At 35.1% G+C, this 24673-nt stretch overlaps 1 protein-coding gene across 1 annotated transcript; it reads left to right on the top strand.

Moving 5' to 3' along the window:
- Nucleotides 1-291: 291 nt before the first annotated feature.
- LOC133336603 (PDZ domain-containing protein 8) lies at nt 292-24150 on the top strand. Its single transcript, XM_061544886.1, has 8 exons — nt 292-497; nt 5689-5952; nt 16918-17110; nt 17746-19096; nt 19163-19309; nt 19500-20177; nt 20239-20470; nt 23917-24150. The coding sequence occupies exons 1-8, from the start codon at nt 333-335 to the stop codon at nt 24148-24150; spliced, it is 3264 nt and encodes a 1087-aa protein (XP_061400870.1). The 5' UTR covers nt 292-332.
- The last annotated feature ends 523 nt before the right edge of the window (nt 24151-24673 follow it).

Genomic DNA, 24673 nt, shown 5'->3' with positions numbered 1-24673 from the left:
AAAAAAATCCACTTAAATGTACAAATTTTAAAATTCGTATAACCTGTAACAATACCTACAAAATACACGTCTTAATTGCGTTTGTTGGTAGACATATCGGTTGACACGGTTGGCATTTGACACAAAACCTACCCGCCGCCCTCGTTCTCCATCGCCTAACCAAGTAGTATAGTAACGCGGCGCGTATGTGTTTCTTTTTTTCGATGTGTGTAGGAAGACAACTAAATATCCTCCACACTTCACATATCAATTAATCAAGAATTCAATTATCTTCATCATCAACGTCATCACAAGTTAATCTATACGAAGTAAATCCATCATCCGTCATCAATATGGATATAAATCTATCAATGCTGATATTGTTAAGTTTTACATTCTTTGTAATCGGTGCCGTGTTTATGCTGCTATTTCAATACTATGTGTATTTGAAATTTTCCCTGTTGCCCGAGGAAACAGCCGAACAGAAGGATATAAATGCCAAATACACACTGCCGAAGGTGAGTACCTACCGACCAACCAACCTGCCTATCTGCCAAACCCAACCAACTAACCAAGCGAGCAACAAACAAAATCATCCAATCTACCAACCACCTCATGTATATTCAATAATTTTTTAATAACCCTCGAGGGACTACAGGGTGCACCAAGAGCATTATAAAATAGAGATTTGTGATTTGTGTTCTTTATTTGTTTAACAATGTGCATTTGTAATGAATCTACTATTATTAATCCTCTGAGGATATGTAATGGTATATTTTTAGTAGCAAGGTTTGTTAAAATGACCGAATGTTGTTGTTGGCATTTTGCTTTTTGTAAACAGCAAAAACTCTTGTCCAACAGCTTTAGGCGATTATAATGTTTACATGCTATTATTAGACCATGGCCAATTTCTTTCTTTGTCAATGTCAAAAGTATTAAAATTGCAAAATTTATTTTAAAACCAGTAAGGAAGGACCAAAGTCGGACGGGGACGACTGTATAATACCCTACACAATTTTGGGAGCATACTAAATGGAGTTTATTCAATTCGGTATATTGTAAAAAATGGCTTCTCAATTGAAAAAAATCTCTAGACTCTCCATTATTTAAAACATAGGATCACCTCTATTCTTGATTTGAAATTTGTATTTTCAATCGGCTGGAAAATGGACGTGGAATACATTGAAGACTTGTATACAAGTACTTGAAGACAAAATAATTGACATAATTTTGTTGTTTTTTAATTTGTGTAATTAATGAAAAGTCATTCTTTTCGACGGCATCCCAAAGAGTACATATCTGGCTCTGTTATGGACTGGGATTTTAACAAAGTGGCGGGCATTTGACATTGTTTCGAAAATAAGGAAGATCTTGACTGATTACATTTATCCTAGTTCATACGATAGCTATGTACCTACAGATTTTATTATTCATTTTTGAGTGCTCTTACCCGTCATTTGTAAAAAACCTACAGAAAAAGTCACTTAAAGGTTGAAAAAAATCCTCAAAGTACCGAAAAGTAGGGTTACCGATATTGATTATTTTTTAATGGGAAGATTTGACAACCAAAGACAATTCGAAATCTAAAATAATTATAGTCAATTTGATTTAAAAACGTACCAAAACTCCTCAAAATACCGGCGTTATTTGGGTATATCCCGAAATGTGGGTCAATATTGAGAGATTTTTGTAAGGAAATTCGCTATACAATGTGAATTCAAAATAAAAAATTGAAGTCAATTCAGTTGAAAAACGTATCCGAACGTACCCCCAAAATGTGGAATATTGGCGATGATCCGATATACCCCATTTGCAATACCAAATATGCTGGAAGTTCTAATATGAATATTGCGATCTCTATCTTTATTTGAAATTTCAAGAAGAACAGCAATGAGCTTGCAAAAAAATATAGACTTACACAATTATTTGATTAATTAAAAGGAAGAAATTATTTTTTCCTTTGATTTTTTCATTTCATTTGTAAAGCAAAAGTTCCGATGAAAAAGCAATTAATGTTTTCAAAAATGCTATCACCGCCTTATTATTTCATCATAAATATTGTATTGGAAATTTAATATCATACCAACTTTTAGTATACCGATCGTTATATGTAGCCGGTTGAACTTCTTTTTGGTTTGCGAAGGCTTACTAGTGTCGATGTGTAGTATTTATATACTACACAACTATGTTGTCAGGGTATTATAGCTTTGTGTAGCCCCAAGAGATTGTAAAGCTGCGAAAAATTGGTCCTAGACCCACCTTTAAATATACCGATTGTCATATCTCGACTAGATGAGTCGATCTAGACGTGTGTTTCCGCCCGTTCATCTGTCCATTATAATTTGTTAACACGATGCAGCCCACAGTTATGGGCCAATCTTTACGAAATTTTGCATGTAGGACCGGTTCTAGCCAATGAAGATTCCTATTTTAGAAAAGATAGTTTAATAGTTAGGGGATGAAATAGACCAAATACTTAATTATGGCCCTAACATCGTGAAGAAGGAGAAGGGGATCAGGCCAAAAAATAAGCACGCCTGTTTTGATAAATATTGGTCAATATTTATCGGATTAGAAGGGCTGTACTTAATATTAGTAATATTTGTTGACCTCTAGTCCGTCAAAAAGGTGCAAATATCGCAAAATGTGCTCAAGCTCAACATATAGAACCACAGAAAGTTAGATTTTCGTGGAAGTTGTGTAGGATATAATATGGTCGGCCCAGTCCGATTATACAGCTGCGCTTACTGTTTTTTTTTTTTTTATTAAATTCATATTTTTTCAAAGTTGTGAAAGTATGTTTGGAAGGTATAAGATGTATTTTTGAAGGATCCAACCTCAAATTTTGCAACGTTGTATGTCACGTAATCTTACTGTGATAAGCCATTGGCTGTCATACATTCTCACAACATTTCCCAGCCAAAACAATGCTTCTCTGTGGTATGATCCACAATAAATTAGACTGATTTTCGTACCTCACTGGCCTCTATATTCATGAAAACTTCTGCATATTGAGCTAATATTATCTGATATCCACATCCAATCAACTATTAAGCAGACCTCACAGTATACAAGATAAAAGGTTCTTTACAGTTAATACTTAGTATGATATCCATTGTTATCTTTTACAGCTTTCAACCTTGCCGACAAGGGGTCTGTTTTTTACCATTCTTCTTGTAAAGCTTTTTTCAGACTTGATCCCAATCAAGTCGTTCAAGTTTTATCGTTACTAATATTTTTCTACAAGATGCTCCATAAGTTATCTATAGGATTCAAATCCGGGGACTGAGGAGGTGTTTGAATCACTTATGGGAAATTATAAAGCATCCATTCTCGATGATCTGAGCCTTGAGCTTTGAGTCATTATCTTATTATGTTTCCTACTCCGGCAGCGCTCATACAGCCCCATATCCTTACTGACCCTCCTCCATGTTTTACGGTCGGAATTGTGTGATTAGGATCCACGGCATTATTCGCCCTGCGCCATACCTTACTTTTGTTCATCCGATCCAAAGAAGTTAAATTTGCAGCATTCAGTAAAGATAACAAATTTCCAAAATGCAAAATCCTTTTTTTCATGTTCCTGAACGAACTTCAATCGAATTTTCCGTTTTTTGAATGGCTTTTCAGTGCTACTATATCACGAAGAACATGCTTACACAAAATTCGTAGAATCGTTTCTAGGTTACATTTCTTTCCAGATATTTCTCTGGGATTTTAGCAAATGTAGGTGCACTTAGCTTCGGATTATTGGCCAGTAGTCGGAGGAACCACTCTTTCTTATATTGAATATTGTTTCTCGCTGGTTTTCGGCTTGTTGCAAGTTCGATTCTCGGTTTTGTGCCTTCAATATATTTTCCGTTGAGATTTTCATAGTTCGGCAATTGTTATATGGCATCGTATCATCTCATTCTCATGTTGACTATTAAAATAAGCAAACTGTAAACTAACTCTAACTAAACAAAATCTAATGCAATATTAAACTTGATATTCCCCGATATGATTGACTTTAAATCAATGAATTTATATAAATATTGGCTGTTTGATTTCATTAATTTTAAGTTAGGATGTTTATGTTCACATATAAAAAGGAATAAAATGTTATTTATTAATTAACACGCAAACCCAGCTCCAGAACTCCAGTTTGTATCACAGTATGATTTATATCACATGTAGCAGACCAAGATAAAACAAGTAAGGAAAGTAGTAAAGTCGGACGGGGCCGACTATATGATACCCTTCACCACTTTGGGTATATTCAACAGATGAATCCTAACAGACGTCGCATTTTTAAAGGACCAGTAAAATGAAATTGGATCAATAAACATTGCCATTCTGCAACGGATACTTAATTTTTCATTTGGCCAGATATAGAAGCTATAGCTAAATCTGAACCGATTTCAGGAAACTTAACACACATCATTCTAGACCTAATTCATTACGCTGTGCCAAATTTCACACAAATTGAAAGAAATATAAGGACTTTGAATTACTGTGCCAAATTTCGTACACATCGAAGGATATTAAGAAACTTTGATACACCATTTACACTTAATAGGACAAAAAATATATATGAGAGCTATATCTAAATCTGAACCGATTTTCAGGAAACTTAATACACATCTTTCTAGACCTAATTCATTACGTCGGGCGAAACTATATATGGGAGCTATATCTAAATCTGAACAGATTTTCAAGAAATTTTACACACATAATTCTAGACTCAATTCAGTACGCTACACACAATTTCGTGCAAATCGGAAGAAAATTAGGGACTTTGGCATACCATTTACCTAAAATCTGGCGAAACTATATATGGGAGCTATATCTAAATCTGGACCGATTTTCACGAAACTCAGCACATGTCATTTTAGACTTAATTCAGTCCGCTATGCCAAAATTCGAGCAAATCAAAACTATATATGGGAGCTATATCTAAATCTGAACCGATTTTCAAGAAATTTTACACACATCATTCTAGACTCAATCCAGTACGGTATGCCAAATTTCGTGCAAAACGAAGGACATATAGGGACTTTGGTACACCATTTAAATCGGGCGAAACTATATATGGCAGCTATATCTAAATCTGAACCGATTTTCTCCAATTCCAATAGGGTTCGTTCTTGGGCCAAATAAGTGAACTGTGCAAAATTTCATCCAAATCGAATCATAAATGCGACCTGTACTTTGTTAACAAAAATACATGGACGGACAGACGGACATGCGTAAATCGACTCAGAAAGTGATTCTATGCATGTTCTCAAAGGGAACCATGGGTCTATCTCGATTCCTTTTGCCTGTTACAAACATATGCACAAAGACATAATACCCTGTACCACAGTGTGGTGAAGGGTTAACCGTTATTTATTGAAGCCTGTTCGGAAGAAACAAGTAAAATACCCGATTTCATGCTGGCCATATATGTAAACATGCACTTACCACATGTGTCCACCGTTGACGTTTTGTTCTGCAATAAAAAGGAAAAATCGGTTACTTGAATATTAATAAAGTATTATTTTATTAATTATTTTAGGTTATTTAATAAATGTTGATACATAAGAAATAAATTTCACTTTTGTACATAAATTATTACCCTTTACTATACCCAATACAAATTCTCCTCTAAAATGGACAACAACAATTCATTAAATTTGCAACACCCTGTATTGTTACTACAAACATGTTTTTTCATTGTTCTATTTCTAGGCCCTGCATCAGACAGCACGTACCATCAATCAAACACCATCTGCTGCAGCAACGGCAAATTCCTCTTCGGCCAGTGGTGGTAGTGGCAGTGCAAAGGATGCCGATGCATCGTCGTTGATGTCATTGAATTTTGTTATGCAGTTCCTATTTCATGAATTGAAAAATTCAAATCGCGTGCGAAAGTGGTTTTATCGTAAACTTTCACTAGAGCTGGATGAGCTGATAGCAAAAACAACAACAGGCAAATTATTCGACAAATTAACGGTATGTACGTGTGTGTCCTCAGTTGCCAATTTGTGAATGGAGAAGAAAAAACAAACAACAACAATACCTGTATATGATATTCATATATTCAAAATATATATATGACCTATGGGAAATTACTGGGTTGAGAAGGTTACTGTTTTTTGGTAAATAAAAATATAGTTTACTGGTATTGACGCTATATTGTCATTGTTGGTGTTTTGAATTGAAAACATTAATTTAAAATGAAGGGGGGAAATACAAGAATACAAACGTCCTTTTTTGGGTGACCTACATCAATTACTGTAACTGAATAATAAGCTATTTGCATTTAGCAACTACGATTTTTTTTCCTTCAGAATAAGAAGAGGTTAATTTTCCTTATCTCAAAACTATAATATATGATCCACAATTATTTTTAAAATCATATATGAGGTATGGGTATATGAGGATTATATCTAATTCCGACTGCAAGAATACGTCATTCTAGAATCTAGATCCAAATGTGTCTGCTGTGAATAGTGTGTGTTATCGGAAAGACATATCAGAAATCGTACGAATTTATGTACGAAAAAACCTCAACAGATGAGCATACCTTTAGGCGAAAACAAAAATAATTCGAAATTTTATTTTTAAACTCTTTATCATAAGGGAAATTTCTCCGCTGAAAATGTTGAAAATATGTTCATGTGTTTCCCATTTTTTCTCTAGTTTTGCATGCCATATTTTTGGGGGATGAAAAACATATTTTCTGGAAATGTTCGATGATTTGATATACACCCTATATCCAGTACTGGCTCATTTTAAAGGTCTTTGCCGCATTTTCCAACTATATGGCCCATATGTTGATATGGTTCCGCACATTTGTTTTTTGTTTTATTTATAATGTATAGTTGTATTTATTCTGAGCAAGGATCTGTTTAAAGTGGAAAATGACAATGAAAATATACGAATATCAATGTCTTGTCTTCGGCTTTTTGTAGGTCAATAAATCTCGTCTTATGGTATTTAGTTTATGGTTCAAGAAAGTAGGGACGAAAAAGAGGAACTAGGACTCGAGATAACTAGAGGTAACGTTTTACAAAAATATTCACCATACTATTTGACTGAAGAAGTGTCATTTCAAAAATAACATGTAATCGAATAAGCTATAGTGGATATTTTTGGTTCTCAATGGGAGGATACTCTGCGGTCTTTGGTCTTCCCATTATTTTTCTACTTTTGATACTCATTTGGGTGACAAGTCTTTCTTACTAAAAAATACAAATATCGGGATAATGATGAGGCAGAGTCCACAATTATGAGTCAAATCTACTATTTCGAATAACAAAACTTGAATCTTATAGAATAATTGTTTACTCAAAGAAAATATGTTTGGGAAAAGATGAGATATTGACCTTTAATCGGTCAAGAGAGTGCAAATATCGTAAAATATTACCCAGGCTCAGTGGTATGTGTGTAGGGTATCATAGGGTCGATCCCGTCCGACTATACTGCTCCGTCCACTGGCTTTTTATTGTCATTAGTTTAGAAATCTTTCTTAGTCAGAGTCCTACGAATGGTAATGCCTAATTTTCTTTGTGTCGAGGATTTCAGAAAGGTATTTCAATTGAGTTGCCTTTAATATTTTGTGTTCTCATGGGTTCTTAGATTGGTAGATCTCATAAAAAGTCCCTTTATAGCTATGTTTATGGTCCTAGACGAATTCTGCAATTTGACACTCCACAACTTTGATGGGTAAACAGATTGAAACCTCAAATGTTGTCCGGCATATTAACATTCGAAGGTGGCACAACAACAGTTGTATCTTATCAACTTGTTAAAGCGAAACTAACGACGAAACGCTAGCCGATGTGTGTGTTCGCATTGTTGTGAAGGACAATGATTCGTCTTCTCTTGTTAATTTGTTTCCGAATTTCTCCACCCTACATTGCTCAAGCAGTTGCCACATGACCAGCCGAATCATCTGATTCGAAGTGCTTCATTCCAGATCAATTTTCAAGTCTTTGTTTAATGATTATCAATATGTGCGGACCCAACGAAAACGAAAGAGATAATTTCACATGACAATCGGACATAATTAGTTTGAATTTTTGCATTTACGAGCCTCGGCATTAAAAATGTTTTTCATAGACCTATTGAGGGCGCACTCTTGTGATAATGTATGTCGTGAGTTGTGATAAATGATCACACAAATATGTTTACCATAAGCAAATCTAGTTATTTTCCTACCAATGTCTCGGTCCTTTTGATTCGATAAATATGGACAGCTCATCACTAAAACAGCGATAATTATTCATGGGCGAGGTAAAAATTTCTCGTGTAAAATTGCACAATGTTTGGGTCATAACGATGTCGTCTATGACTAGAACTTAACGTATGCGTAAAATTTCGTGGCAATGCACTATGGGCCAGAGGCCCCATAACTAGAGCAGTGGGTTTATAAAATAAATAAATATCACATATAAGGGTTTTGGGGGCACTGATTACAAACGTGAAATCAGATTTTGAAAATCAAATTAAAAGAAACCAAAATGGCGGATTAAAAATACGAACAAAATATTATATTTAATTTCTTAGCAGATGTTAATATTAAATACGCATTAAATTGTTGATTTATGTATTATGAGCATACAACATACCTTAACCAGTGAGCGGAACAGTATAGTCGGACGGGGCCGACCATACGATACCCTACACAGCTACCACGAACTCTAACTTTCTGAGGATGTCTGAGTAATATTTCGTGATATTTGCCCCCTCTTGTCCGATTAAAGGTTAACAACACCTCTTCCTTACTTTTTTCGAATATTCAGTACAGTCCTTATAATTACTTGTCCAGATTACCTTCACGGTGGGTGTGTTGTGATTTTCGGATTATACTCTACTCGAAAACACACAAAAAATTATGTTTTCGGTCCATTTCATCCCAAAATTTTAATCTGATCATCACCGAAAATTGTAGGCGTTGTTCTTGACCATAACTGGAACTTCATGAAAAATTTCAAAGCCATCAGCGCGATATTTCTCCCTCTAATGTGGTAATGGGTTACTAAATAATATCTGAATACATAAGCACCTGTAAATATTTGACTGTAACTCCCACATCTGAGTAGATACATCACTATATTTGGTATCAATTTAAAGGCCAACCACTCCTCTTGGATATGCTATCAACTCCTGGGGTTTACATCCTCCAGGAGTAAATATATATGCCATAGAATACAAATTTTCTCATTTTTCACACAAAAGTCAGGGTCCATTTGACCCGCTAAATATTGACCAATCTTTATCAAAACATGCATGCTTATTCTCTGGCCCGATCCCCTTCTCCATGCAAAAATTCGCGGTGTTTGGGCCATAATTGCGGCCTCTGGAGCGACCAGAAAAACCGACAAAAATTTAGTATTTGGTCCATTTCATCCCCTAAATATTAACCGATCTTTTCCAAAAACAATAGGGGTCTTCATTGGCCAGAACCCATCCTACATGCAAAATTTCGTGAAGATTGGTCCATAACTGTGGCCTGTATCGTGTTTATAAATTATAATGGACAGACGGACGGACGGACGGACGGACGGACGGACACACATGTCTAGATCGACTCAGCTAGTCGAGATATGACGATCGGTATACTTAAAGGTGGGTCTATGACCAATATTTCGCGGCGTTACAAACATTTGGGGCTGCACAAAGCTATAATACCCCGACAACATAGTTGTGTAGGGTATAATTACATACCGACTATATTATACCCAACAGAACTACCACGGAACTTTAACTTTGTGCGGATGTTTATTCCGACCCCGGAAATATATCTCATATTTGCGCCCTCTTGCCCGGTTAGAGGTCTTTCTTACACTGACATATTTTGTGAATCTTTTCATTTTACACATAAAGATCTTTTTTTCATGTTACACATAAAGATCATTGTTGACTTGACCCACTGAATAGTGAACGATCATTACCAAAGCACTTCTAATAAGTTGGTCAGATTCCTTTCCTAGTGCCATATTCGGCTTATAATTTTGTTAATAAAAAAATTGTTTCCGGTCCATTGCACCCAAAAGTTATTATCTGATCATCACGGAAAATTATTGGCGTTGTTCTTGACTATAACTGGAACTTCATGAAAAATTTCAAAGCCATCGGCGTGGTAATGGGTTCCTAAATAATATCAGAATACGTAGTCTCCTGTAAATATTTAAGTATAAGTTCCATATCACTATAATATGTATCAGTTTAAAGACCAAGCACTCACCTTGAATACACAATAATAACTTATCGAGTCTATGTCTTTCAGTAGTAAATACGCCATAGAATACCCTTTTTTGCATTTTTCCACAAGGCTGTGGGACCATTTGACCCACTATATATTGACTATATCAAAACAGTCATGCTCTGTATTCGTGTAAAATTTCGTGGCGTTCGGGTCATAATTGTGGCATCTAGAGCGACCAGGAAAATAGACAAAAATAATGTTTATGGTCCATTTGATTCACTACATATTAACGGACCATTTCCAAAAACAATCGCAGTCTTCTTTGCTCATAATCAGTCCTAGATACAAACATTCGTAACGATTGGTCCGTAATTGTGACCTATATCCTATTTCCAAATTATAATGGATGGACGGACACACACGTCTAGATCGACTCTGTTAGACGATCGGTACAAACACTTGGGGCCCTGACCAGAAAGTTGAGTAGGGTACCTGTACTTTGATTGCAAATTATAATTAACCGAACTCCATCGGACGGACACACATAGCTGAACCAACTCAGCTAGTACGAGATACGATGGACGGCATACTAAATGGTGGTTCGAGAACCAATCCTTCTAGTTACAAACTACAACGCATTAAAAAAGAAAAATTAAATTTAAAACAAATTAAATTGTTCCTTTTTTTTAAATTGGGTTTCCTTTAATTTCGTGCAGAACAAAAATAAATAAATTATTAATTTCATGGTATATAATACAACATCCACTATAATCATGCATTTCTTTGTAATTTATTTCATTAATTTAAAGGACGGGCACAGTTTTTGGAATTTTCTTTAATAGCTTACCTTATCAATGAGTCATAATCCTTTTTAAAGGCCATTGACAAAGAAAACTCTAAACTATTATGACAACCAACCATATGCCGTAAAACCAAAGCTAACAGCACACAAATTTCTGCGGTTGATTATTGATGGTCGTCGTAGTCGTTTTGAAAGAAAGCGAAATGGAAAACAGGGGAAAACTGTTACGTTACCAACTTTCTATATAAGCTGATTTATGGTTTGATATGCAACTTTTTAATTTCCCTCAACATCAGAGGACAAACAAAAGTGAAATGTTTTCATTGTAGACCAACAGCAGCAGTAGCTGAAGTAGCTACAACAGCAGTGGCATCTAAAAATAGCTGAATACAAATTGTGTTTATTCAGCTGGAAGCCTTTTGAAATTCAACTAATTTTGCACTCAACTCATCTACATTCAGGATGATGTGGGTTAATAGAAACAATGCCATTGTCGTCATTGCCATCGTTTATAAGAGGAATCGAGAATGGACGAAGGACGATGAGCTTGTTACAGGCACACTGACACATACGCACACACACTTAAGAATCCTTATAAATATGTATGTCTGTATTCGTATTGTGTTTACTGCTCTTTTTAAAGCCACATGGAACTGACTTTTATTTTCATTACCACACACAGTTAGCCCCGTCCTCCCTAGTCCTCCACATTAGAAAACTTCATGCTTGGTTCTACAGATATTTAGATCAAAGATATTGCGCTGTTTGGTTTGTGTACATATATTCTCTTCCTTCTCTGTAGTATGCCATCTTCCAGTTTTCTTCCATCGTGTTCACTTTCAAACACGTAACTATAATGCTGGTGAGCTAGCCAGGCAGACAGGAAGAAAGGAGCTATCTGCTGGTGCAATACTTTCACGTCAAGTATGTTTATAGTTAACTTGTTGTTGTTATTTTTCTTGCTGTCATTCGCACTATATTCTGACAAATATCCTTAGGTTGTACAGGAAATAATATGGAATGTTATTATGAAATAAAGTGAAAACAAAAACTACAAAATATTTATAAATGTTCAAATATGAAAAAAGTTTCTTTTCGGAAAGGAAAAACTTTGTGGTAATTGCACTTTTAAAAGAAAAATTAAAAATATATTTGAGTAGACAGGCATATAGGAAGAGTGGTTACACTCATGGGGCAAAATTTTTAATTTTAAATTAAAGAAAAATTTCTTATTTAATAAATTTCCCCTAAAGCAGTCTAGCTGCTTTAGGGGAAATTGGGTTCCGCTTGAAACCCGTCAAAATATTGGTGTCGATTGTTAAGGAATGTGTTTTAAGGATTTACAAAGTTATCAGCCTACTTTTTTAAGAATATATTTCCAAGAATAGAATAGGTATTTCAAATATATTTATGCCCGACACAATTATGTTGTAAGGGTATTATAGCATTGTGTGGCCTCAAGAGTTTGAAACACCGCGAAGTATTGGTCGTAGACCCACATTTTAGTATACCGATGTGTGTCCGTCCGCCCGTCTGTCCGATATAATTTAAACACGCTACAGGCTTCAGTTTTCAACCAATCGCCACGATTGGGCCAAAGAAGGCACCAATTTATCGGGCCAAAACAAACCCAATTTTTATAAATGATCGATTAATGTTTAGGGGGTGAAATGGATCATAAACTGTTTTCACCACGAAATTTTACACAGAGAAAGGGTTCTGACCATGGAATAAGCATAACTGTTTTGATGAAGATCGGCCAACATATAGCGGGCCAAATTGACCTAGACTTTTGTGTGAGAAATTACTAATTTGTATTTTGTGGCGTATATATTTTTAATGGACATAGACCAAAAAAAAATCAAAATTTTAGACCTTTAAATTGATACTTTTGATGTATATAATGTGACTGCTGCGTTCACTGGATTTTTAATGACTTATTCCGAAAAAATCGAACAAATTTAGCAAAAGAGGGATAATCCGAGCCAAAGGATTTTTTTTAATTTTTCTATCTAATGACTACGAAAGCAATAAACGTGGATAAGATTAGATTTTTAATTTCTTATTCAAAGGCCGATTATTTAAACAAATAATTTGCAAAGCACTATCAGAGCTAAAAGCGTGGGTTTCTTAAAAACTAATTTAACGCGTATTTTTTCAGATTTCAAAGAATAATAATTAAATCAGAACTATAAGACTGGAGTTAACAAAATATTTTTAAAAATTTAGAATTTTAAAAATATTTTGCAAAGGACTATAAACGTGGATTTTTTTAATACTATTCAAAGGACTCTTAGAGCTATATGTGTAGATTTTATAAAAATATTTTTCAAAGAACTATCAGTTCCATAGGTGAATATTATTTTAAATATTTTTCAAATACTTTCAATGGTATATACATGGATTTGTAAAGGATTATAAATATATATGTATCGGAGCTATAAGAAGGGTTTCTTAAAATTATTTTCAAAGTAATATCAGAGATATATGAGAGGTCTTAAAGTGACAATATCGTGGTCTAAAAACGTGAATATATTAAATATTTTTCAAAGAACTATAGTTTCGTAGGCGAAGATTTTTGAAATATTTTTCAAAGGACTACTAGAGCTATAAGTACAGATATTTTAAATATTTTTCAAAGGGCTATCAATGCTATAAAGGACTATCGTGCTATAAGAAGGACTTTTAAAAAATATTTTCAAATTGAGATATAAGAGTTGACTTTTTCCATAGGACTAGCAGTGACAATATCATGGATTTTTTAAAAGACTGTCAGAAATATGAGCGTTGGTTTTTAAAGGACTATCAGAGATATACGAGTGGCTTCTTTTAAAGGACTATCACAGATATAAGGGTGACTTCTTTTAAAGGACTAACAGATATATAAGCGTGGATTTTTAAAGGTCTATAAGATATAGGCGTAGTTTATATTTAATGGACTATGGAAGATATAGGCGTGGTTTATATTTAACGGACTATGAGAGATATAGGAGTGGTTTATATTTAAAGGACTTGAGAGATATACTGGTTTATATTTAAAGATACAGAGATATAGTGGTTATATATTTAATATTTAAAGGACTATGAGAGATATTTAAAGGACTATGAGAGATATAGGCGTCGGTTAATATTTAAAGGACTATGAGAGATATAGGCGTGGTTTATATTTACAGGACTATGAGAGATATAGGCGTGGTTTATATTTAAAGGACTATGAGAGATATAGGCGTGGTTTATATTTAAAGGACTATAAGAGATATAGGCGCGGTTTATATTTAAAAGACTATGAGAGCTATAGGCGTGGTTTATATTTAAAAGACTATGAGAGCTATAGGCGTTGTTTATATTTAAAAGACTATGAGAGCTATAGGCGTTGTTTATATTTAAAAGACTATGAGAGATATAGGCGTGGTTTATATTTACAGAACTATGAGAGATATAGGCGTGGTTTATATTCAAAGGACTATGAGAGATATAGGCGTGGTTTATATTTAAAGGACTATGAGAGATATAGGCGTGGTTTATATTTAAAGGACTATGAGAGATATAGGCATGGATTATATTTAAAGGACTATGATAGATATAGGCGTGGTTTATATTAAAAGGACTATGAGAGATATAGGCGTGGTTTATATTTAAAGGACTATGAGAGATATAGGAGTGGTTTATATTTAAAGGACTATGAGAGATATAGGCGTGGTTTATATTTAAAGGTTTATATTTAAAGGACTATGAGAGATATAGGCGTGGTTTATATTTAAAGGACTATGAGAGATAAAGGCGTCGGTTAATATTTAAAGGACTATGAGAGATATAGGCGTGGTTTATATTAAAAGGACTATGAGAGATATAGGCGTGGTTTATATTTAAAGGACTATGAGAGATATAGGCGTGGTTTATATTAAAACTATGAGAGATATAGGCGTGGTTTATATTAAAAGGACTATGAGAGATATAGGCGTGGTTTATATTAAAAGGACTATGAGAGATATTTAAAGGACTATGAGAGATATAGGCGTGGTTTATATTAAAAGGACTATGAGAGATATAGGCGTGGTTTATATTAAAAGGACTATGAGAGATATAGGCGTGGTTTATATTAAAAGGACTATGAGAGATATAGGCGTGGTTTATATTAAAAGGACTATGAGAGATATAGGCGTGGTTTATATTAAAAGGACTATGAGAGATATAGGCGTGGTTTATATTAAAAGGACTATGAGAGATATAGGCGTGGTTTATATTAAAGGACTATGAGAGATATAGGCGTGGTTTATATTAAAAGGACTATGAGAGATATAGGCGTGGTTTATATTTAAAGGACTATGAGAGATATAGGCGTAGTTTATATTTAAAGGACTATAAGAGATATAGGCGTAGTTTATATTTAAAGGACTATGAGAGATATAGGCGTGGTTTATATTTAAAGGACTATGAGAGATATAGGCGTGGTTTATATTTAAAGGACTATGAGAGATATAGGCGTGGTTTATATTTAAAGGACTATGAGAGATATAGGCGTGGTTTATATTTAAAGGACTATGAGAGATATAGGCGTGGTTTATATTTAAAGGACTATGAGAGATATAGGCGTGGTTTATATTAAAAGGACTATGAGAGATATTAAAAGGACTATGAGAGATATTTAAAGGACTATGAGAGATATAGGCGTGGTTTATATTTAAAGGACTATGAGAGATATAGGCGTGGTTTATATTTAAAGGACTATGAGAGATATAGGCGTGGTTTATATTTAAAGGACTATGAGAGATATATGCGTGGTTTATATTTAAAAGACTATGAGAGATATAGGCGTGGTTTATATTTACAGGACTATGAGAGATATAGGCGTGGTTTATATTTACAGGACTATGAGAGATATAGGCGTGGTTTATATTTACAGGACTATGAGAGATATAGGCGTGGTTTATATTTACAGGACTATGAGAGATATAGGCGTGGTTTATATTTACAGGACTATGAGAGATATAGGCGTGGTTTATATTTACAGGACTATGAGAGATATAGACGTGGTTTATATTTAATGGACTATCAGTTTACACCAATATCAGAGAGTTCATCAGGAGACTACAGGTAAACAAGTTATGACGTACCACTCAGAACTGAAATTGGTAAAACGAAATAGTCACAAGATGACCAGTTTTGCGAAGAACAACGCGACAATTTGCTTCGAATTGCTTTTCCCAGGATGAGCTTTCGAAAGATTTGTAACGTTCACAGATCCTCTCGGTCGATTGTTTTTTCTTTCGGAGCGAAAATGCAGTTCTATGCTCATCAATGCATACTTTTAAATGTTAAATAAGAAATAATCTACCATTCAAAAAAGACTATGCATTCAACTTCAATAGTGTTATTTTATACCTTTAAAGCAATCTTGCGTTATACTCTATTAAAACATAAGCATTCCTTCCAATTATAAGACCCGCTGGTAAGCCTTTATTTTGTCTCATTATCCTTTGAGCTTTGAGTACACAAACAATCAACGACGCTCTCTCCCTCTATCCGTTTATATGTGTGTGTAGTGTACGGTGGGTGTCTGTCTTATTAGACGACAAGCTATTGTCGCTGTGCCATTGTGGGTCTTAATGTGTGCTAAACTTGTCACAATTGTTTTGTGTGTTGATGTTGTTGTTTCTCATTGTCGTCTGTCCGTCAACAACAACATTGCATATACATCGTCGTCTGCCATTTAAGTGTAAAGGTGTTAAATTGTGACAGAAATTGGTTTGTGATTTTTTTCTTGCATTCTTCCATTTGTGTGCTAGAGAGACGACAGATAGATAGACGCCACTGTTGCTATTCTCGAGAAATAAAGATAACAATTGATTATGGGTGGGATGCTAATAGGGGGAGGATGTGATGGGCATTCAATGCAAATTATGTTCGTTGTTGTTCATTTTTGTATTCATTGTGTTGTATCTTGTTTTTTCATGTTTTGCAGATTAAACAACTTGAACTGGGTGATCAATTTCCGGAGATAAAAACCCTAAGAGTCCACAATATTGAGCTGGATGAGAGCGGCGAACGTATTGAGAATTTAGATTTATTAATGGAAATTCATTATATGGGCAATTTCCGGACATCCATTGATGCTGATATGGTGCTGGGCAAAAAGGGGTCATTGACACTGAAGGGTAAGTATGTGGTGGCGAACTAGATGTGTGTTAGCTTTTGAGTTCATATGTGATATTTATTTTTGGGACTTTCGTTACTTTGTTATGCGAACTCAAAGAAAATGTTCGGATGACCTACAAAAAATTCAGCAGATTAAGATGATTGATGACTTTAGGAAACACTCTAACTTGCTTGAGTTTGCTTTTGTAAAAAGCTCTCCTGATTTAATATATTAGGAAATGTAAGACGACACTAGTCTTTGGGGACTCATCGCAAACTTTTCATGCTTATGATGTCATCTAATGCCGAATAAAGGAAAATTGGAATAAAGTGTAGAGATTGTATTGAAATAAATCTTGTGATGGAAATCTCAGCAATGACAGGCTTGTATTGTATTAATAAGTTCTTAACTGGGATTCTGGGAATTTTTTAGGAATATTTTCCCATTGCCTGTCAATGTATGGATTTTTTAGAGGGATATTTTCGATAGAATCCATCAAGACGTGGATTTGGAATATTTTTCCCACCAAGGTGTGGATTTTTAACAGAATGTTTTTCCCACCAAGGCGTGAATTTTTCGATAATATTTTTACTCGTTGCCAATTTTTTATCAATATATTTGAAGATAATTTTGTTATTTCCCTTTCTTTTTCAGTGAAACAACTATCCGGCCTGGCTCGATTGCAATTCACACGAAATCCCTATACCCATTGGTCATTGAGTTTCCTCGGTGATCCAGAATTGGATTTGGCCATTGAATCCCGCTACCAGGGCAGACAAATGCAATCAAATATAACCAGTCTGATATCGAATCAAATCCGTAAAGCTGTACGCCGCAAACACACCCTACCCAACTATAAGCTACGCTATAAACCCTTCTTCCACAAGACACCCGAAGAAGATGTGGGCGAAGGCGACATTCAACCAAATGGCATGCTAGAGGTTAAAATTTCCGAAATATCACGTCTCATGTGTCCTACACACCTGACCGACATCTATTGTACGATTACTATGGCTTCGTTGGCCTTTGTTGAGGCCTGGCAACAGGATGATCGACATGTGAAGGTCTCATTAGACGTGGAAATTCATAAGGCCAAGAATCAACAGATTGGCATTATCTTTAAGCAATCAGCTGTCGATTGTGTGGAAATTGAGGCTGTATTACCGAATACTCCGGCATGTAAATCAAATCTCAAGGTGGGGGATATTCTGTTGGCCATTGAGGGGAAGCGAGTCTCCTCAATACAACAGGTGGCGAAGATAATAAAAAGTCTGCAGGCAAATGTTTTTTGTTTGCGCATCGATCGGGTCATACCGGGTATTATACGCAACGATGCGATTTTAGAAGATCTGGATATTTATGAAGATTTGGGAGATGCACGTTCGGGTTATGGATCGATGGCGCAAAAGACCCCTGAACCCCAAGTTGCATCAGTAGCGGCGACACCAAGTCCTGTAATACGTCCTAGCGCAATAGCGGCGGAAAAGAACACCAGCAGTGAATCGAGTTTAAGTAATACACCCACAAATTCCCCCAAAAAGACAAAGCTGATAGCGAAAGCCTTGAAGAAGACCATAAGTCGTGATCACGGCGATGGTTCGTCCAAGGACGACGATGGCAAATTGAAACCCTCAAAATTGGCTGCAAAGCAACAGCTGAATTTACCCAAAGTTCCTTCTAGAACAAATTGTGAAAGCCTGCTGGCCAACTTGTTACCCACCAGTCTCGCAGCATCGGGAGTCCACGATGTGGAACATTATTATCAACATTCGACGGTAGATTGTAAGCTATCGCGGCTGATACACATGGAGGATGTGTGTAATTTCAAATTGGATCCCCACTGTCGATATTTGAATATTTCCGTTTATGGCAAAAGTTTGGGAGAAAACCAGTTGCTGGGTTTCACCAATATTCCGATTTATCAAATACTGGCGGAATGTTGTGAAACAAGTTTGAGTCAAAGTTTCAAGACATACGAGCTGAATCCTCCCATACCAGAAGATTTGTAAGTTCTGTAATAAAAGTATTATTAATTATTTTTAATAATGAAATTCGCATTTCTTTCCTTTAGAAAAAATCATTATCTGTCCTCTCAATCGGGATTTAATCCCAATCTATGTTTTGGTGATATTTTGCTGGCATTCACCTGGGATGGTAATCCAAATTTGTCTGCTACCGAAACGCCATCTAAACAGCCGCAGACAAAAACCAAATCAAAGTAAGTTGTGGAATATTTAAGGGGGATCCTTTCCACAAGCTCCATTGAGATTTTTAAAAATAGCGTGAATTTAAAAAAAAATAATTTTTAACTTCCAACACAGGCGTGAATTTGTTAAAAAAAATCTTTTTTTCAACAACCAACAAAGGCCTAGATTTTTTAAAATATTTTTTCCTCCTTTATCTTCCAGATCCATTAGCTCTGTAGATAAGACCGATGACAGCGGTTACTCTGACAATATTTCCATAAAATCTACAGACACCATACCCTCACAGCCTCGGGCGCACAATTTCGTGCGTACCCATTTCCAACGAGCCACCCAATGTGATTTTTGCGGCAAGAAAATCTGGCTCAAGGATGCCATGCAGTGTCGTGAATGTTTCATGTGTTGCCACAAGAAATGCATAAACAAATGTCAAAATGCCACAGTCTGTGGTCCAGTGGATTGCTCCACCGCCCTAACACAGACACAAATACAAACGCCATTGGTACAAACTCCAGAATTTATGGTCACCGATGCTGATATTGATGTTGCGGTTGAACCTGACTGCGATACCTCATCGAATGCTGGCGGAGATACCACAACAAAATCCCCACAACCATCCAATAGTGGCAGTAATACTGCCACAACTCCTAGTAATCTGGAGGTACATCGTTCAAGTTTGACTGGATTATTGGCACAGGGTATTAAACGGGTTAATTCGGCCAATAATCTTGCCATACCTGGCATCGTATCGACAATAGCTGGAGTATCAAATAATTCACCATCGGCATCCACGGGCTCGGGATCGACAGCTGGCAGCAGCACTGTGACACCAAGTTCTCTGGCAAAAAGTTTACCACCAAGTCCACAGCATACACCAAGTCGGTAAGTTCGGCGGGTCAGATTAAATGGGATTTTTATAAATTTTGGAATTATTTATTTATAGGAAAGCATCCTTAGCCCCATCAGCCCCAAATACCTTTGATTTAGTAACCCAACGTTTGGAAGCATTGCCCATCGATGTTCCAAGTTTTACACCAGAACAAGTGGTTTCCATTACTGAACACATTATCCAGTTATCCATAGATGAGGATGTTATGAACCTGGCCAAAAATGCCAGTAAACAATTGTACTGTAATTTGAGTGGAAATGAGCGGGTGGAGAAAATTAATTTATTGGTAAGTGGAAAGATTGGGTACTCTCCACCATAAGTATACTGACAGACACTTGAAATGAAAATATAGGGAAAATACCAAAAAGTGAACCTATACCGATAATTCTACAAACGGATTTATGTAAACCATTATATACACCAAATAAAAATGTCAGCAATTTTTTATGGGAATTTTTCCTAAAATCTGAAAACCCCAAACCCCGATGCTAATAACCTATAGTAGAGTATAAAATCCTCAAAGTACTGCAATTTATATTGCAATTTTATATGAGGCTATGCCTAAATGGAGACCAATATTGATTACATAGTGTAGGAATTAGCGAATATTTAAAGTTATCATTATATGAGGTCTATAACTAATTAATGACCGATATTTTAGTTATGTATCTCAATTCTTCCCTTCAGGAATTATCATTATATGGAGGAGATGCCTGCCGATATATATGACATACAAATTTCAGAAATTTTTTTTGGATATTTTTCCTAAAAACCCCAAAAAGTGGACCGATATTGACCACAGGTTTTATATAATTCATTCTCGAACCTAACGTTATAATTTGTTATCTCGATATCCTCTGCAGGTAGAATGATTACAAGAAAGTCCTAGAACCCAACCCAAAATTCGGAACAAATCAGATAACTATTTTAATATAAAAAGGGGGTTATATGGGGACTACCCATAAAATGGTGCGAATATTAATAATTTTACCAAGAATACCCAAAATACCGAAAATTGGGGTGCACACTTACCCGATAAAATGTACCTATATTTATAATTTTTAGTAGAGAGATTTGCTACCCAATAAAAACTCGAAGTACTAAATTACTGCCAATTTGGTCTAAAAATACGATCAGAACCCCTAAAATACCGACAATTTTGGGGAACTGTTATATGGGAACTACCAGAAAAAGTGGACCTATAAATTATAATTTTTAGTGTAGAAATTTGGTACCCAATAAGAACCCAATGTACAAAATGTCAGCGAATTTAATTATAAAACGCGCCCAAGAACCCCAAAATACCTAAAACTGGGGGTACCCATATATGGGGGCTATCCGAAAGAATGGACCTATATTTATAATTTTTAGTAGGGAGATTTTCTACCCAATAATAGCTCAAAGCACCAAATTTCTGCGAGTTCGGTCGAAAAATACGATCAAAAGCCCCAAAATACCGAACATTTGGGGTACATTTATATGGGGACTACCAGAAAAAGTGGATCTATATTTATAGTTTTTAGTGGAGTAATTTGGTATCCAATAAGAACTCAATGTACAAAATTTCAGCGAATTCAGTAATAAAACGCGCCAAAGTACTCCAAAAAATACAGACAACTGGGGGTACCCTTATATGGGGGCTATCCGAACAAATGGGCCTATATTTATAATTTTTAGTAGGTAGATTTGCTCCCCAATCAGAACTCAAACTACCAAATTTCAGCGAATTCGGTCGAAAAATGCGATCAAAACCCCCAAAATACTGCAAAATTGGGGATACCCTCCGAAAAATGGACCCATATAGAAAGTTTTCGGTGGAGAAATTTGCTACCCAATAACAACTCAAAATACCAAATTTTAGCGAATTCTGTTGAAAACACGCTCAAGAACCCCAAAATACCGAACATTGGGGGAACCCTTATATGGGAGCTATGCCTAAACGTGGACCGATGTAGCCCATCTGTGAACTAGACCTGCCTGCAGAAAAAAATAAAAATTACTTTTGCAAAGGCTGCCTAAGGCGTGGATTTATTAAAAATTAGTTTTTAAGGGACTGTCTGAGGCGTGGATTTATTAAAAATTAGTTTTTAAGGGACTGTCTAAGGCTTGGAGTTATTAAAAATTTGTTTTTAAGGGACTGTCTAAGGCGTGGATTTATTAAAAATTTGTTTTTAAGGGACTGTCTAAGGCGTGGATTTATTAAAAATTAGTTTTTAAGGGACTGTCTAAGGCGTGGATTTATTAAAAATTAGTTTTTAAGGGACTGTCTAAGGCGTGGATTTATTAAAAATTAGTTTTTAAGGGACTGTCTAAGGCGTGGATTTATTAAAAATTAGTTTTTAAGGGACGTGGATTTATTAAAAATTAGTTTTTAAGGGACTGTCTAAGGCGTGGATTTATTAAAAATTAGTTTTTAAGGGACTGTCTAAGGCGTGGATTTATTAAAAATTAGTTTTTAAGGGACGTGGATTTATTAAAAATTAGTTTTTAAGGGACTGTCTAAGGCGTGGATTTATTAAAAATTAGTTTTTAAGGGACGTGGATTTATTAAAAATTAGTTTTTAAGGGACTGTCTAAGGCGTGGATTTATTAAAAATTAGTTTTTAAGGGACTGTCATAAGGCGTGGATTTATTAAAAATTAGTTTTAAAGGGACTGTCTAAGGCGTGGATTTATTAAAAATTAGTTTTTAAGGGACTGTCTAAGGCGTGGATTTATTAAAAATTATTTTTTTAAGGGACTGTCTAAGGCGTGGATTTATTAAAAATTAGTTTTTAAGGGACTGTCTAAGGCGTGGATTTATTAAAAATTAGTTTTTAAGGGACTGTCTAAGGCGTGGATTTATTAAAAATTAGTTTTAAAGGGACTGTCTAAGGCGTGGATTTATTAAAAATTTGTTTTTAAGGGACTGTCTAAGGTGTGGATTTATTAAAAATTAGTTTTTAAGGGACTGTCTAAGGCGTGGATTTATTAAAAATTTGTTTTTAAGGGACTGTCTAAGGCGTGGATTTATTAAAAATTTGTTTTTAAGGGACTGTCTAAGGCGTGGATTTATTAAAAATTAGTTTTTTAGGGACTGTCTAAGGCGTGGATTTATTAAAAATTAGTTTTTAAGGGACTGTCTAAGGCGTGGATTTATTAAAAATTAGTTTTTAAGGGACTGTCTAAGGCGTGGATTTATTAAAAGAAAATTCGAGGTATGTCGAAGCCTGTCTAAGGCGTGGATTTATTAAACATTAGTTTTTAAGGGACTGTCTAAGGCGTGGATTTATTAAAAATTTGTTTTTAAGGGACTGTCTAAGGCGTGAATTTATTAAACATTAGTTTTTAAGGGACTGTCTAAGGCGTGGATATATTAAAAATTAGTTTTTAAGGGACTGTCTAAGGCGTGGATTTATTAAAAATTAGTTTTTAAGGGACTGTCTAAGGCGTGGATTTATTAAAAATTAGTTTTAAGGGACTGTCTATGGTGTGGATTTATTAAAAATTAGTTTTTAAGGGACTGTCTAAGGCGCGGGTTTATTAAAAATCAGTTTTTAAGAGACTTAGACAGTCACTTGGCATGGATTTATTAAAAATTTGTTTTTAAGGGACTTAGACAGTCCCTTGGCGTGGGTTTATTAAAAATTTGTTTTTAAGGGACTTAGACAGTCCCTTGGCGTGGGTTTATTAAAAACTATTAAAAAATAAAGACAGCTTAAAAGTGGAAATATTAATTTTTTATTTTTTACAGCTAACCAAACTCCGTATGGCCTTGGACAGTGAAACAGCGATACATTCAACTTTGGCAGCCACCATTAAAAATACCAACAACGATGCCACAAATACAACAACGGCAGAAAGTTCAATACAAAACAACAAATCAAATATTTTAGGGAAATCAGAGGAACGCATTCAGGCTCTGAGTGTCATAATGTTGTATCTCTGTACGGGTCTGCAGCATGCTCAAGGTGTGGCAATGCAATAAAAAGCCAGGCGGAAGGATAAAGTCTCGTTTCTAAAACAAAACACTGATACACTGATGATGAAAACAAGAAAACAAAAACAAATAACTATACACACATAAGGCTGAATTCATTTCAAAAACAAAACAACAAAACGAAAACTCGAATTACAACAACAAAGAAACTAAATTTTATGGAATTTTGAAGTAGTCAAATTAAAACTAAACAATGTATTAGAAAAATTAGTTAATTAGGGGATGTGGAAAAATCTAACCTACAATACAACAAACACACAAATACATATACCTACATGACAAATAGATATACCCCCCAGATGGATAAATGTTTAATCCACAAAATATTCAATATGATATGATATTTAATTAACCTGTAGTACATAATTACTTATATATCTGAATGTATGTATGTATTCGTACGTTACATTAGTGTGCGTAGTTATGATCTTGCAAAGGTATGTAAACAAGCCTGACAGGGTGCTTACAAATACACAAACAATATTTTGGGAATTCTTTGGAAATAAATATT

This window comes from Musca vetustissima, unplaced genomic scaffold, assembly GCF_032173495.1.
Source record: "Musca vetustissima isolate MV318-11 ecotype Yass unplaced genomic scaffold, APGP_CSIRO_Mvet_v1 utg25311, whole genome shotgun sequence".
Taxonomy (NCBI): Eukaryota; Metazoa; Arthropoda; class Insecta; order Diptera; family Muscidae; genus Musca; species Musca vetustissima.
This window is presented reverse-complemented; position numbering and strand designations above follow the sequence as displayed.

Excerpts from the sequence above, each read along its gene's own strand:
- LOC133336603 (XM_061544886.1), top strand. The coding sequence starts at position 333 with ATGGATATAAATCTATCAATGCTGATATTGTTAAGTTTTACATTCTTT. Across the intron at positions 5,953-16,917 it reads AATTATTCGACAAATTAACG|ATTAAACAACTTGAACTGGG; the intron begins GTATGTACGTGT and ends CATGTTTTGCAG. Across the intron at positions 19,097-19,162 it reads CCTCCCATACCAGAAGATTT|AAAAAATCATTATCTGTCCT; the intron begins GTAAGTTCTGTA and ends TCTTTCCTTTAG.